Here is a 14969-nt window from a genome sequence, read left to right as displayed (position 1 = left end):
TCCACCGTCCCTGCCACGTCTGGCTCTGATGCTTGCTGTATCTTTCCCAGGCGTGTTTTTGGCCTTTTGGAATGCCTTGTAGTTTTTTCTTGATAGCCAGACATGATGTCCTGGGTGAAAGGAACTGCTGTAAGTAGGCCTTTGGTCATGCGGTGGTGAGGCGTGTGGGGCGGGAGGCATTGCGGGGTCCTGTGATCCGGCCTCAGTCTTTCAGTGATCCTGCGCCTCTGGACCGTGAGCTCACAAATGTGAACAGGATGGCTAACGGGGGCTGGAGTCAGTCATTTCTTTTCCCCAGATTAGTTAAGCTCTGACCGTAGCCCAGCTGCTTAGGCTCTGGTTGACTAGTTTCTGCTGAGGACAGACCTTGTTAAGCACAGAACGTCTGGCATTTTTCAGAAATGATTCCTCTTCCCCTCCCTCTACCAGAAGCACGAGGGGATTTTTCTCTGCTCTCTACTGTGGGAACCTGACTGCGCTCCTGAGGGTAGAACTCACAAAAGCGTGGGAGACCCTGTGACTGGGCTCCTGACTCTGGGTCTTGTTCACATGTAGCCTCCAGGGCTCTGTGAATTGCGGTCCAGGGGTTCCTGCCTGAGCCCTTGGCTCCCATAGAGGTTACCACGCGTGAGTCTCTGCTCCCAGAAGCTGTCTCTCCAATCTTGGGGGCAGCAGTTTGTCCTGTGTCCCTGCCTCCCACCCTTAGGGATCTCAGAAGAACTGTTGACTTTTCAGGCTGCTGGGATGGAGTGGTGACTTCCAAGCTCCTTGTATTCAGAACCAGAAACTGATTTACTGTTGGTATAGTGGAAACTGGAAGAGTATTTAGTAAAGCAAGCTTAACTATCCACTAAAACTAAAAATGTGCATGCCCTTTGACCTCACATTTCCACCTTTGGACAAACTAGCATGAATGCACAAAGATGTAAGTACCAGAATATTTTTTTGCAGCAGCATATTTTATGTAGGAATGGTTACATAAAATATGATATACTGACACAATGGAATGCTACCCAGTTGCTAAAAAGAAATGAGGTAGCTCAATATATCCTGACATGGAAGAAAGAAATCCAAGACACATTTGTTAAGTGGAAGGAGAAAAGGAGCCAAGTTTCAAAATAGTGTGTTTAAGATTCAATTTTTGTTGAAAACTTACTCGTAGTAAAAACGAAGGCATGCTTAGAGAAGAAAGGCTATTTTAGAAGAATTTATACCAGAAGAACTATTGGCTGCCTTTGAGGGACCCTGTTATAAGGCTGTTAATTAATGACATTTGTGTCTTATATAATGAATATGTATTTGATAATTAGGCAAAAATTCAAGAAAGAAAATAGGAACAGAAAGAGCTAATTAAGAACAATAGAACAGAATTGCTTATTTCCATCACTTTTCCCTGCATCAGGGGATAATGTAATAATAATCTCTGACTCAAAATTTGAATTTACCTTCTGGGAATACTGTGGGAGAGTAGGCCCAAAGAAAGGGAAATTTTAAATCTCCTTGTGTCTCTTTTTCTCTTTCAGAAGATTATAGCTCTAATATGACAAGGGTTCCAAACAGAAATGTTTTGCCAGTGAACTTTTTTTTTTCCTATAGAGTTTTTTTATTGTTAATCCTTCTAATAAAAATCTTTATCAGGAAAAATGCCACCCCCTGCAGAGATGCCCTTTCTTTGGTTCTCTTGTGTCAAGATTAGTGGTTTGTTGTGCCCAAGAGATGTTTATAATGGAATATTTTATGACATGTATCTCTCCCTGAAAAGGCTGATTTAAAAGTAAGTTAGTGGAGCAGTGATACCTGTGAAAGCTATTTGACTTTGGCGATAAAATAGAGTTTATTGCTACAGTTTTCCTGCTTAAATGACATCTAAGAACCCTGCAGGATGACTGAGCGTAGACTAATATTCTTCTGGGTTCCTGGACCCAGTTCCAGTGGGGAGGTAGGGGTGGAGGGTTCCCACATAGCACCAAGCAATTCTCAGACGCCAGCTGGGTGTCCTGAAATTCATCTCAGTTCTGACACCGTCTATGCAGAGACAGCATCAGATCCCACAGGTTAGGGGCTCAGTCCCACGAGACTATCCCCCCCGACCCCTCCAAGGTGTAAATCCAGGTTGTCACATGTGCTTCTGACCAGGCTACAGATTGGAGGTTCCTAAGACCCCCCTCCTTAGATTCGGTCAATTTGTTAGAGCAGCTCACAGAACTCAGAGAAACATTTACTTTCTAGATCACCTGTTTATTATAAAAGGATGTAACTCAGGAACAGTCAGATGGAAGAGGTGCCCAGGGCAAGGTGTGGGGAAGGGACACAGAGCTTCCGTGTCCTCTCCAGGCGCCACTGTCCCCAAACCTCCACTTGGAGAGAAATCACCAACCTGGAAGCTCTCTGAACCCCCATCCTTTTGGGTTTTTATGGAGGCTTCGTTACATAGGCCTGATTGGTTACATCATTGGCCATTGGTGTTTGATTCAACCTCCAGCCCCTCTCCCCTCCCGGAGGTCAGGGAGGTGGGATTGAAAATTCCAGCCCTCTAATCACAGGGTTGGCTCCCCTGGCGACCTGCCCCCATCCTTAGGTGCTTCGAGAAGTGACCTTCTTAACATGACATAAGGGACACCTACCTTAAAGTTCTAATCTTTTAGGAAACTCCAAGGGGTTTGGAAGCTGTGACCCAGGAACCATGGATCAAGACCAAATATAGATGAAAAATATATATTTTGGTCATCTGCAAATATATATATTTTTTTATCAATCAGAATATTGCACATCCTAACGTAGCTTTTCCCTCCTGTGTATAACATGTGTTTTTCCTAAATGATTAATTTCATGCAATTCAGATTTTACATAATGACCTGTTGTTGTTTTTACAAACCCTGTGAATTTCCTAACAGGAGTCCCGGAGGTGATTTGGGTGCCAAAAAGAAAAAGAAGAAACAGAAGAGAAAAAAGGAGAAACCGAATTCCGGAGGCACCAAGTCAGACTCGGCATCTGATTCCCAGGAGATTAAAATTCAGCCGCCTTCAAAAGTGAGAACCATGTTTTCTTTTAACCTCCGTGGTGTCCCGTGTGTGTGAAAGCGGGTCCGGGCAGCTTAGGCGAGCGCCCTGTTGGCTCAGAGGTGTAGTTAGGGTGTTGCCGTGACTGTGTACTGTGTGGTCACAGCAGGGTATTTACAGCCTTCCCAGGACTGATGTTGGCACCCAGAAAACTAAGAGGTCCGTGCTGGGCTTCTATGTCTGTGTGTATTCTGCCCACATCCCCCCTTTCTCAGTGAATTAGTACATAGGTTGTAGTCATAGAAGAAAGTCTCACGGTGACCTTGTTAGATTTTAGTTTCTGGTTTTTGGGGTTTTTTTTTTTTGTAGTTACGCTTAATATTTGATTCCCTTTTGTTCAGAAGATATTCACATTTTCATTTTTCTGGGTGTCTAATTACCTGAATAGCACAGCACCATCTGGCAGCAGGTTTCAGCAGGAGCAACCATGGGTAAGTCTCACGTTGACTTTGCCTTGGACCAGTCTGCAGTGGCCATTCTTAATTCTATTGCCAAGGGTAGGAAGTAACCCATTTTGGACCAAACCAGAAGTGGTCCTGCTGGGCCCTGCATCTCTGTATGCTTCTGGAGATGCCGATGCCAGGCGCCACTTCCCTGGGGCCACCCATCATCCTGGCTGTGAACAGAGACCTCGTGTGCTGGGCCCAAGGAAACAGAGCCCTCGATGTCAGAAACTCACAGCGAAAAGGGGTAGAGTTCGAAGCATAACAAAGCAGAGGTCATCTGATTGTTGTAGCTCCAAGTAAGTTGGGCATTGCGTGATGTCATGGCAGGAGCTCGTTCCTGCCCAAAGCTCTCAAGCTGTGAGCCTTTGCCAGGCTCTGCCCCTCCTTAAGCTCATTTCATCTGCAGCTTGGGGACATGCCTCCTCCCCAGCTCATAGGCTGTTAATGAGGTCACAATCAGACCATCTTTATAATGTGGTTTTTATACCATGTAAAGCAGCGGTCCCCAACCTTTTCGGCACCGGGGACCGGTTTCGTGGAAGACAGTTTTTCCACGGACCAGGGCCGGGGGGATGGTTTTGGGATGATTCAAGCGCATTACATTTATTGTGCACTTGATTTCTATTATTATTACATTGTAATATATAATAAAATAATTATACAACTCACCATAATTCTGACGGAAGGTGGAGCTCAGGCGGTAACACGAGCGATGGGGAGCGGCTGTAAATACAGATGAAGCTTCGCTCACTCGCCCGCCACTCGCCTCCTGCTGTGCAGCCCGATTCCTAACAGGCCACGGGCCGGTACCAGTCCGTGGCCTGGGGGGTGGGACCTCTGCTGCGGAGCACTGTGTATACATGGCAGTTGTTACCGTTACGCCAGTTTTGTGGGGTCTCAGGTTTTTTTCTTGCACAAACTTTACATCTTACGACGTTGAGTGAGTCTTGCAGGTAGTTTTGTTGTCGTTGTTACCTGTTTTACACATAAGGACCAGGAATCACTGGGAAGGAAAATTCCTTGCCCCAATTTTTCCCTGATTGCCTTTGTGGGGTGAGAAGAAAGTGCAGTTTCCCTCACTAGCTTTTCAACTTGCTTCTCTGGTAATAAATAGTCTATCCACAGACATAAGTTCCAAGGTAACTCATATAAGGTGCACCGTAAGCTGGCAAGATATCTTGTCCATTTCTCATCGTTGCTTCATCAGACAAACGTGGTGTTATTTACATGCAGTTGTGACCATCTCCTTATTCTTTCTGTCATCACCATCAGCTGCTGCCCAGCCCTGTACCCCTGGTGATTTAGGGCCCTTCCCCTGCCTCTGGTCACTTATAAGAAACTACAGAATGGGAATTGGGGATTAGCAGAGGCAAACTAGTATGTGTAGGATGGATAAACAACAAAGTCCTACTGTATAGCGCAGGAAACTATATTCAATATCCTGTGACAAACCACAATGGAAAAGAATATGAAAAAAAATACATATATATATAACTGAGTCACGTTGCTGTACAGCAGGAATTAACACAGCATTGTAAATCAACTATACTTCAATAAATTTTTAAAAAATAAAATGAGTGGGTGGTTGGAATTTAAAAAAAAAAAAGAAGAAAAAGAAACTACAGCCAAGCAAGGCAGGAGGAACTGCTACCGTGGTATGGTAGAGAAATTCTTTTCTTTTTTCATGAAGACTAAGTCAAAATTGTTTTAATGTGGGCTTTTCACTGCATTTTAAAAACTGCGGCTCCTTTCCCTGAAACTGATGTCAGCTCTACATAACACCGTCATTTACAGTAACCTTTAGAGATTCTTCAGTTTAGAGAATGTTGCGGTCTACGCTCAAGAACCAAAATAAAATGATATTTGGGTTCTTGTACACTTCTTAGTGATGAAGGACTTGAACATTTTTTCCAAGGTATTAAATTGGAAAATAATGGGCAAAGAGTACAGTTGGTGTTTAGTATTTCCCAAGGAACAGATATGGAGGAAAAGAGGCATGTCTGACTCTTACACCAGAATATGATAGTGGGAGGCTAATGCGGGGTCAGCACACATTCTCACCTTTCCAAACACCCCGTGTGGTGCTGCTCTGGTAGGTGGTTGGATAGGTTTAAGAATTTATCATAGCTGAGTTTTCCTTACTGCTCTGTCGCTATGGATTTGAAAGTTGTACTTACTTGAATCTACTTTGAGTGTCATCTATAAAAATATTGACTCACGGGGCTTCCCTGGTGGTGCAGTGGTTGAGAGTCCGCCTGCCGATGCAGGGGACACGGGTTCGTGCACCAGTCCAGGAAGATCCCACATGCCGCGGAGCGGCTAGGCCCGTGAGCCATGGCCCCGCTGAGCCTGCGCGTCTGGAGCCTGTGTTCCGCAATGGGAGAGGCCACAGCAGTGAGAGGCCCGCATACGGCAAAAAAAAAAAAAAAAAAAAAGATTGACTCACTATATTGTACACCTGAAGCTAATATAATATTGTGAATCAACCTCAAAAGCATTTAATAGTGAGCATTGGAATATGACTATTTCATGAATGGTGATTTCATGTAAAGACTGCTGGTCAACCTGCCAAGGCAGAAACCACTCTGAAGGCTTCTTCATGCAGACGGGGTACCATCATTGGCTCCTTTGGAACAAAGATGCTGATGCATGTTTGTTACAAAAGGGTTGGAGTTTGGTATAGCCCTGTTAGAGGATTTAACTCAAATAGCAGGAAAGAAGGGTTACCATGGCAAATTCGGTGCAGATACTGTAGGTATATTTTTGTAAGACTGGGTTCTACCTGGCCTATTTTAAGATAAAGGGGTGCATGTTCAAGCATTACTAGCTGAAATACGCTGTGCTCTCACCCTATGTAAGTTGCAGATCTCCTAGTTGATTGCACTGTTGGGAGTTCAAGTGAATGTAAATTTCATTTTGCTAGAAATCAGTTACTTTTGTGTGGGAGGTTCAAAAGAGGCCCAAACAAGAGAAATATAAAAATACAGTAAATTAGAACAACAAAACTATTTTGTTAAATTAGTATGTGTAACTGATATATATGAACCTGATGATTCAGACCTCAATCAAAATATAAGATGAATGGCTTACAGAATTTGTGGCAGTCCTGGGTGAGGCTGTTAGACTTCCAAGAGGAGACATAAAGACTTTAACCTACCTCTGGTTAGACTCCAGCACTTTGTTTCTTGGAATCATTTTAGGGGCACGAATCTTAAGGGAACCCAGTGAGTAAAGCCACCACAGGATGGTCTGTATTAAATAAACCCTGTTGTACTGGGTCAAACAAGCAGGCTTCCCAGATTCAAAGATTTGCTCCAGACCACAGACTTCAGAGTCAAAACGGAACAGAAGTCCAGAGCTGCTGTTAATAAACCATTGAGGATCGATGGTACCTTTCCTTGGTGCCCATGGTGTTGACATACAGGGAAACCGAAGACTCTGAGACTCCTTCTAACAAATTCTGAGCCCACAGTGAAGAGTATTCTTTGCATGGCATCAAAATTCTAAAATGAATCAATAATTTCACATGTTGAAAAAAACCTCACTGATTTCCATATTCAGTCCTCCATGCCACTTGCTCATTTCAGTTATAGTCTCATTTTCCATGAGGGATTTCTGCCCCCCCCCCCAAAAAAAAGAGCTGCGGGATCTTCAGAGATGACAGGAATATTGGCTTTGAGGAAGGAACTTTAGTATTTAAAGGCATTGTCAATTTTATAGACTGAGGATACGTATTACTTAAAAGGGAGGTTGTTTCCACCACTTGGGTTGGGGGAAAAAGGCTTTTATGGTTGCAGAAGATCTGAATCCATAGAGGAAACTGCTCATCCTCGTGGCCTCTGGAGGGGGCGTCAGGATTGGCAGAGGGCGGGGTGTGGTCCAGGAGGAGGCATCCTTAGAGAGTCCTTTCTTGATGCACTTCCTTCCCAGCCCGGCACTAAGTTCAGATTTCTTTCTCTTTTTTTTTTTTTTTTTTTTTTTTTGCGTTACGCTGGCCTCTCCCGTTGCGGAGCACAGGCTCCGTAGGCGCAGGTTCAGCGGCCATGGCTCACAGGCCCAGCCGCTCCGCGGCACGTGGGATCTTCCCGGACCGGGGCACGAACACGCGTCCCCTGCATCGTCAGGCGGACTCTCAACCACTGCACCACCAGGGAAGCCCCCTCTTTCTTTCTTTTTATGAACTAAAATGTCCCTCGTCTGCCTGGTTTCCGTTCTAGAAGTTATTTCCTTTGTCCCCACATTGCTCCTCCCGAGCATTAACCCCATCAGTGAAGCCGAGGCTGGAGTCTGACTGGCTGCTGTATGATAGTAGCATTTGCGCTGCAGGGCACTCCTCTCTGCTGCTCCGCCCGCACGAGTAATTAATGGTGAGGACCGAGGACCCTTTGCAGATGGGTGGGAAACTGAAGCAGAGAGTGGTTCGGTTTACTTGAGAGTTCCCAGACTGTCAGAGCCCCATTGAAGCTATAGGACTGTTGTTGCCTTCAACCTAATACGTTTGCTTATATTTTAATATGTTAGCATCCTTGAGCCCAAGGGCCAGACTTAGAGGAGGGTTGTGCGTTTCTCCAGCGAACGCTGTGTAGTCTCCAGTGCAGGTGCACGTGGACCTGCCCAGGTTTGGGAGCAGCGGCAGCTTCCTCATATTCTGTGTCTGTGTGTCTTTGCTGTTGTAGAATCCCACCATTCCAATGCAGAAGTTGCAGGATATCCAGAGGGCAATGGAGCTGTTATCCGCATGCCAGGGCCCCGCCAGGAACATTGATGAGGCTGCCAAACACAGATACCAGTTTTGGGACACACAGCCGGTACCCAAACTAAGTAAGCTTTTCTGCCTTTTCCCCCAAAAAACAAAGCTGGGTTAACAACAAACAAAACACAAAAGAGACTTGACTTCACTTATATGATTTGTTTTAGACCACAGATTCGAAATTTACACAAAAGTCATATTTTTCTTCTTAAAATAAGTGTTGGGTGGCGACATTGGCTTTCAGTAACAACAATTTTAATCTAACTCCTGTCCCTATAAAGAAATCTAATTTCCCCACACTTCAAACATTAGTGTATTAAATATATGTATATAAGAGGGGTCTCACCCACCCCCAGTTTTTTGGTTCTGATCTTCATGGAGTGGTTTTTCTTCTGCATAAATTTTTAGCAATCTCACACCTCAGTTATCCCAAAAGACACAGAAAATTTGCCCTATTATATCTTACTGAAATGGAAAATTTTGCTCTGTTTAACAATAGGATTCTGAACATTCACCCATGTTGTTAATTATTACCAATGTGATAACATTCCAGTATAATAAGCGAATTGGGACACCCCGTGAAGGCCTTCATAAGTGCTCTGGGTCGTGTAGAAATCTGTAATAGGCCTCTTTCCCTCAGTGCCCGGCTTGCTCCATCACATTTCACTTAAACTTTTACCACTTAAGGTTCTGTAAACTTAATAATTTAATAATTATTAAATTAATAATTAATAAAGAAACTTAATAAGTTCATTGTTACTCTTTCACATTATGCCAGAAAAAAGATGATATAAATGTATAAAAATGTTTTTCAATGTATTACAAGCTGAACCTGCTGCTTTGTCGTACGTTTATATGAAGATACATATTTCCATATATTATTTCCATACTTTCCTTCCTTGATAGTTCCAGTTCAAAATCTGTATAATAGAAGGTATTCGTTGCCATCCCAAACTCTTATTAGCCCAGTTATGTACACATAGTCAGTTTTAACAAATATAAAGCAAGGAACAATCCTTCTCTGTGCCTTCAAATAATGGGTTTCAAACTTTTTAAAAGTGACCTTTCGTTTTCCACCCATGCCCACGCCAAGCAGCTTCAAAATCGTGAGCTTCAGAGCATGAAAGAAAGAAGAAAGCAATTATCTTTGCTTGATTTTTTTTCTTTCAGGCTCTAGAAATTATTTGGTAGTGGAGGAAGACCTTCTAGAATGAATTTGCTGGATTTTAAATGACATTGAGTTGAGTGGCCATTAGCTACAGGGGTGTAGATTTATTGATCTGAATGTATTGGGTTTGGCTAAGTTTTGCTGGGGGCTTTTGGGTCAGTGCCCAGGGGAGAAAATTCTCCTCCAGCTGGCGCCTCACCCCAGCGCACCTCTTTGGGAAGACTCCCCGCCGCTCACCTCGTTTCGGCCCCTCCCCTAAATCCCTGCAGTGTTCTTGGGTTCCTAGAATGTTCTTTACGTACCTCAGTTAAGGCAACACCAGGTTAATGGTGGAAGAGGGAGCCTGAGGTCGGGGAGAACGTTTGAAAGTCAGGGAGACTGTGCCTCTTCGTTTCTCTCCAGAGCCATGTCCCAGTTCAGTCAAACACACCCAGCTGCTTGGAGCTGCTTGCGTGGGGTGGGCCCCTGGTGTTGTTATGTGGATCAGACAAGCCCTGAGCAACTCCCAAGGAACCCCAGGGGAACAGCTGGGAATCTGGCTTCTAGGGCTGACCCTGGAGCCTGAGGTATTCACTTGGGGATGAGCTGGTGGAGTGGAGATAAGATGAACGTGCAGAGTTAGGGATTAGGAAATAGAGAAGAAGAAACCCCTTGGGGCTGGTACCCTGTGACTTCCCCCCTGTGAAAAGGTCTGTGATGGTAATAACTGTACCTGAAGCTCATTTATTCAGCAGATGTTTATTGAGTGTCTCCCACTAAATGCCAGGCACTGGGGCGCAGACCCGGGAAACAGTGGTAGGAAAGTAGGATAAACGGTGGGCGGGCGGTGAGGACATACTCCATGTAGGAAGAAGCTTTAGTCGGGGAGGATGCTGTGAGGACGTTATGTGTAAGGCTATAGCTGAAAAAATGCCAGCGGCCAGCCGTGTGAAAGACCGGGGATGGGCCTTCTGGGCAGAGGCCCAGTCCGAGGGAGGGCAGTGGGCCCGAAGCCCTGAGGGCAGGGCTGGGTAGATGTGTCGACGGTGGCCAGGCAAGCAGTGGCCCCGGTCAAGGGCTTGGATTTTATCCCAACCTCACTGGGAAGCTCCGGAGGAAGAAGTGGGAAAGGGCGCCTTTGTGGAAATCGCTGGAGATACTGATGGCTTGAACTGTGCTGCCAGCAGCCCAGACAGAAGTAAACAGTCCTGAAATTAATTTTGAACTTTGCTGGGAGGGGTCAGGTCACTGCAGCCCTTGCCCCCCGTTGGTTGAAAAAGCAGTTAAACAGAAAACATCTTTAAGGCGGTCATATCAAGCCTGTGTCGCCGGCAGTTGTGCTGAATGATTAATCTGTAATCTAGGAGTTCAGACTGAGAAGTCACCATTGTTTCGTAATGTCCAGTTTGCCAGTGGATGACAGAGGATTTCTCCTGTAACTGGTCCCCTAGCAGTTACCCTCCACCTTGCGTAACCACCCTGCTTCGCACTGGCAGCAGCTGAAACGATACAGTACTTTTAAGGATTATGTGGAACTCAAGAGCCCTAAGCACGCTTTTGTTTCCTGTAACTGACCATTTTGGATCGTCAGGACACTCTGTAATTGAATCGTCTCTCTTTTTGTCTTTATTTTTCCCCTCCTCCCCGTCCCAGATGAAGTAATAACATCTCATGGCGCAATTGAAGCTGATAAAGAAAACGTGCGTCAAGAACCGTATTCCCTGCCGCAGGGCTTTATGTGGGACACTTTAGATTTGGGTAACGCCGAAGTGGTGAGTAAAACCTTCGACCTCGTTCCCCGACTTGGCGTGGGTTGCTTCTGCGCTGGTCCCAAGCATCACAGGCAGGACGCTTCTTTGGTCTCGTAGCTCAGGGAGCTGTACACACTGCTGAATGAGAATTACGTGGAGGATGACGACAACATGTTCCGCTTTGACTACTCGCCCGAGTTCCTGCTGTGGTGAGTCTCGCCGGTCACGTGTGCTTGCTGGGGACAGGGCGAGGGGGGGTCGGCCTGTCTCTGTCTGTCCCTGTGTTCCTGGACACTCACCGCATCTGTTTTCCTTGCCTGCACTGACTTCAGGGCTCTGCGTCCCCCAGGCTGGCTCCTCCAGTGGCACTGTGGAGTCAGGGTATCTTCGAACAAAAAGCTAGTGGGGTTCATCAGCGCCATTCCCGCGAACATTCGGATCTACGACAGGTACATAGTGAAGCTTGTCAGTTTTGATACATTGCTACTCCAAGAGTTGTGGTTAGAATAGGCTTTTTTTTGGTTTTGGCCTTGCCGCGCGGCATGTGGGATCTTAGCTCCCCAACCAGGGATGGAACCCGCGGCCCCTGCAGTGGAAGCACGGAGTCCTAACCACTGGACCGCCAGGGAAGCCCCTAGAATAGGCTTTTTGAAATGACTGAATGCAGGCTGCTGATGTTGAGGGAGGTTGTGTGCGTGGGGAGGGCAGAGGTGTATGGAAACTGTACTTGCTGCTCTGTTTTGCTGGGAACCTAAAAGTGCTCTAAAAAATAAAGTTAAAAATAATTCATAAAAAACAGGTTGTGAACAGTGACCAAAAGAAAAAGAGCTGTATTTTTCTCTATCTCTTTTTCTGTCTCTGCTTCTCAGTCTCATACATGCACACACAGGTATGTATATATGTCCGTAGCAGAAAAAACAAACCTGTAAATAGGTATTTCAGATTTGTTTCTGGGGAAAAAAATTACTCGAGGGATTCTTTTTAAGTCTTTCTATCCACAGATATGTCTGTTCCATTTTTGCTCTGGGTCTTCAGCCCAGAAAGTCAAAGATACAGTTATGAAACGCGAAGATCTAATGCGTAATAGGTCTCTTCACCTTTCAATGTACTGGGTGAGCTTATTTACTGCTAAAAAGCATTTGATCTCAAGGAATATTTTGTGCCAAATGAAATGCCTCCGTATCTGGAACCAGAGCAGAGGATGGGCTTTGGAGCTCTAGAAGGTTTATGGTCGCTCAGAAAAGCACCAGCTCTGGCCTGGTCGAGGCACTTCCCAGGGATCCTGGGTATTGCATTATGCTCCAAAGCAACGTCCTATTAGATTCTGCATCTGGGTGACCCAGATGTCGTAACTGTATACATTACAGGAAAAACAGATATAGAAACTTTGAGGCACAGCTGATCCAGTTTCTACACTGAAAATTTAGAAGAGACCAAAGTTCTCAAATTTATTTAGAACAAGAGGGTTTGCTTCTCCACAGCCTGGAGTTTTGATCATTTTGGTGGGGGCGTATGGAAAATAGCTAAATCTGTGAAATATCTAAAAGATAGAATATTTTTCTTAAATATTGTGTTAAAGGAGAGCTTTCAGTTTCTCATTCTTTGAAACGTTATAGGTGTTGTCTTGTTTTTTGAAAATGTTTTCCTCTTAACGGTGGCTCTAATTTGCAACACCTTTATTTCTTAGCGTGAAGAAGATGGTCGAAATCAACTTCCTTTGTGTTCATAAGAAATTGAGATCCAAACGGGTAGCCCCAGTGTTGATTCGAGAAATAACCAGAAGAGTGAACCTGGAAGGGATTTTCCAGGCCGTTTATACTGCTGGAGTGGTTCTTCCCAAGCCAGTGGCCACATGCAGGTAATAGCGTCCCACCTTTATCTTGCATGTCACCTGTACCTAACGCTTTGAGCCTCCCTGCCATGTTGCTACAAGTATTATTCTCCACCCGCGTAACCCAGAGGGACTTTGGCTGACCCGTGATGATACGGTTGGTGGGTAGCAGAGATGGAGATAGAACCAAGAACCACTAGCCCAGTATTCTCGCAGTAAACCCCACAGTCACGTGTGTACTAATGGTGCTACATCTCCATTTCTGTGTCTCTTCCATTTGAAAGCATAGTCTCTGCCTTGGGAAACCCAGGGCATCAGTTATCTCGAGATGCCCTGTAGTACGATTTTCTTTCCTTCTCTAACACTCACTGTCACACCAGTGCTATCAGGAACTACTCCGAAAGCTTGATAAACATCAGCTGAAAAACCCGCTAAAGCTGTTTTTATTTCTCCATCTGCTCTTATCAAGCTTTCAAAGGTTAATCTAGTAAGAAAATTGTTTATCAGATTGTCACTTGAATAACCTGTTCCTAGAGCCTCTGTTATTTTTATTGACTCAAATAAGATGAAATCAGGAAAACAGAGTATAAAAGACAGAACTGTAAAATGACTCTCTCCTATTAACTTATTCATAAATAAACAGAATAAATAAGACTTCACAGGTGTTATTTTAATATAATCATTCATCTGAGTACCTAAACTAGAAACACTTAAGAAATTCAAGCTTGTTTTTCAAAAAGTTGTCTTCTTTGGTGTGCGTTATATAAATGTGAAGGCTACTAAACTTAAGGAGAGTTTTTTCATGTTTTTAAACTTTTTGGTTTGCTATCTTAGAATCTGTGATGCTCATTCAATACTTACAGACTGAGCATTATCAATATTCCTTCTGCAATTCTAAGATTTCTCTTTATTGAAAGAGATGGACAGTTACAAACAACAAAGGAACATAACTGGGACATCATTTAGAGGTCAAAAATGACAGATAAAATAATTGCATAGGAAGAGGGCCAGCACCCAGCACTGCACTGGGCCCAACATAAGTGTTCATTCACTGTTTCTATAACAGCTGAGCTTAGGCAAAGGTGAAAGACTTGGAGAGTTAGAAATCAGTTAGATCTTAAAATCTGTATTGTATTCCAGATACTGGCATCGATCACTAAACCCCAGAAAATTGGTAGAAGTAAAATTTTCTCACTTGAGTAGAAATATGACTTTGCAGAGAACAATGAAGCTGTACAGACTTCCAGATGTAAGTAAGAATGATTTGCAGTTTTTCAAAGCTGTTAATAACTGAAACTTTTAATGTAGAAAAGAATTATTTGCAGGAAGCTAAAAACTGGCTCATGGGTCTGAGGATGTGAATATGCAGCTAAAAAGACTGCATAGAACTCTGGGGCCAGAAAAAAGGAGGTGGGTTTTTTTTTTTAAGGCTTTTTAAAGTTCTTCAGCTTGGGGTTGGAAGGGCTTGAATTCCAGACATGTAAGTTTTGAAATTTTGTGTATTTATATTCTGTTTAGGAAGAGGAAAGAAAAGTTCAGGTTTCTGATGATATCTTAACACATGGAACTAAGGAATAAGGTTTAAAGAAGAAACCCGGGGAGAGGAAATAATGTCTCATTAAATTAGCATATTTTTAAACTAGTAAATTCCCAGTGTGAAAAATTGTCTCTTAGTAAGTGGAAATTCAAACGTGCTTATCAGTCTTAGCTTTATTCAGGGCTCAGATGGTGAATGAATTATCTATCGCTTCATAACAAATTACCACAAATGTAGAAGTTCAGACCAACACATGTGCTATCTCTTGGGTTCTGTGGGTCAGGAATCAAGGCACTGCTTAGCTGAGGCCTTTGCTTCAGGGTTTCTCATGAAGCTGTCATTAAGGTGTCAGCCAGGGTCGGGGCCTCCTCTGAAAATTCGACTGGGGATGGATCCACTTCCAAGCTCACATGGCTGTTGGCAGCCTTGAGTTCTCTGTGGGCAGTT

The 14969-nt window shown here is 44.2% G+C and overlaps 1 protein-coding gene across 2 annotated transcripts in view; it reads left to right on the top strand.

The window, feature by feature from the left end:
• The window catches only part of NMT2 (N-myristoyltransferase 2), a 54604-nt gene that overhangs the window by 24754 nt on the left and 14881 nt on the right, over window positions 1–14969 (top strand). For both annotated transcript variants that reach the window (XM_060162434.1, XM_060162445.1), the window contains exons 2-8: window positions 2895–3030; window positions 8183–8327; window positions 11057–11175; window positions 11272–11363; window positions 11487–11603; window positions 12842–13012; window positions 14126–14234. In XM_060162434.1, the coding sequence (XP_060018417.1) occupies window positions 2895–3030; window positions 8183–8327; window positions 11057–11175; window positions 11272–11363; window positions 11487–11603; window positions 12842–13012; window positions 14126–14234 (889 nt within the window). The remainder of the gene's footprint in view (window positions 1–2894; window positions 3031–8182; window positions 8328–11056; window positions 11176–11271; window positions 11364–11486; window positions 11604–12841; window positions 13013–14125; window positions 14235–14969) is intronic.

Source organism: Lagenorhynchus albirostris, chromosome 1, assembly GCF_949774975.1.
Source record: "Lagenorhynchus albirostris chromosome 1, mLagAlb1.1, whole genome shotgun sequence".
Taxonomy (NCBI): domain Eukaryota; kingdom Metazoa; phylum Chordata; class Mammalia; order Artiodactyla; family Delphinidae; genus Lagenorhynchus; species Lagenorhynchus albirostris.
This window is presented reverse-complemented; position numbering and strand designations above follow the sequence as displayed.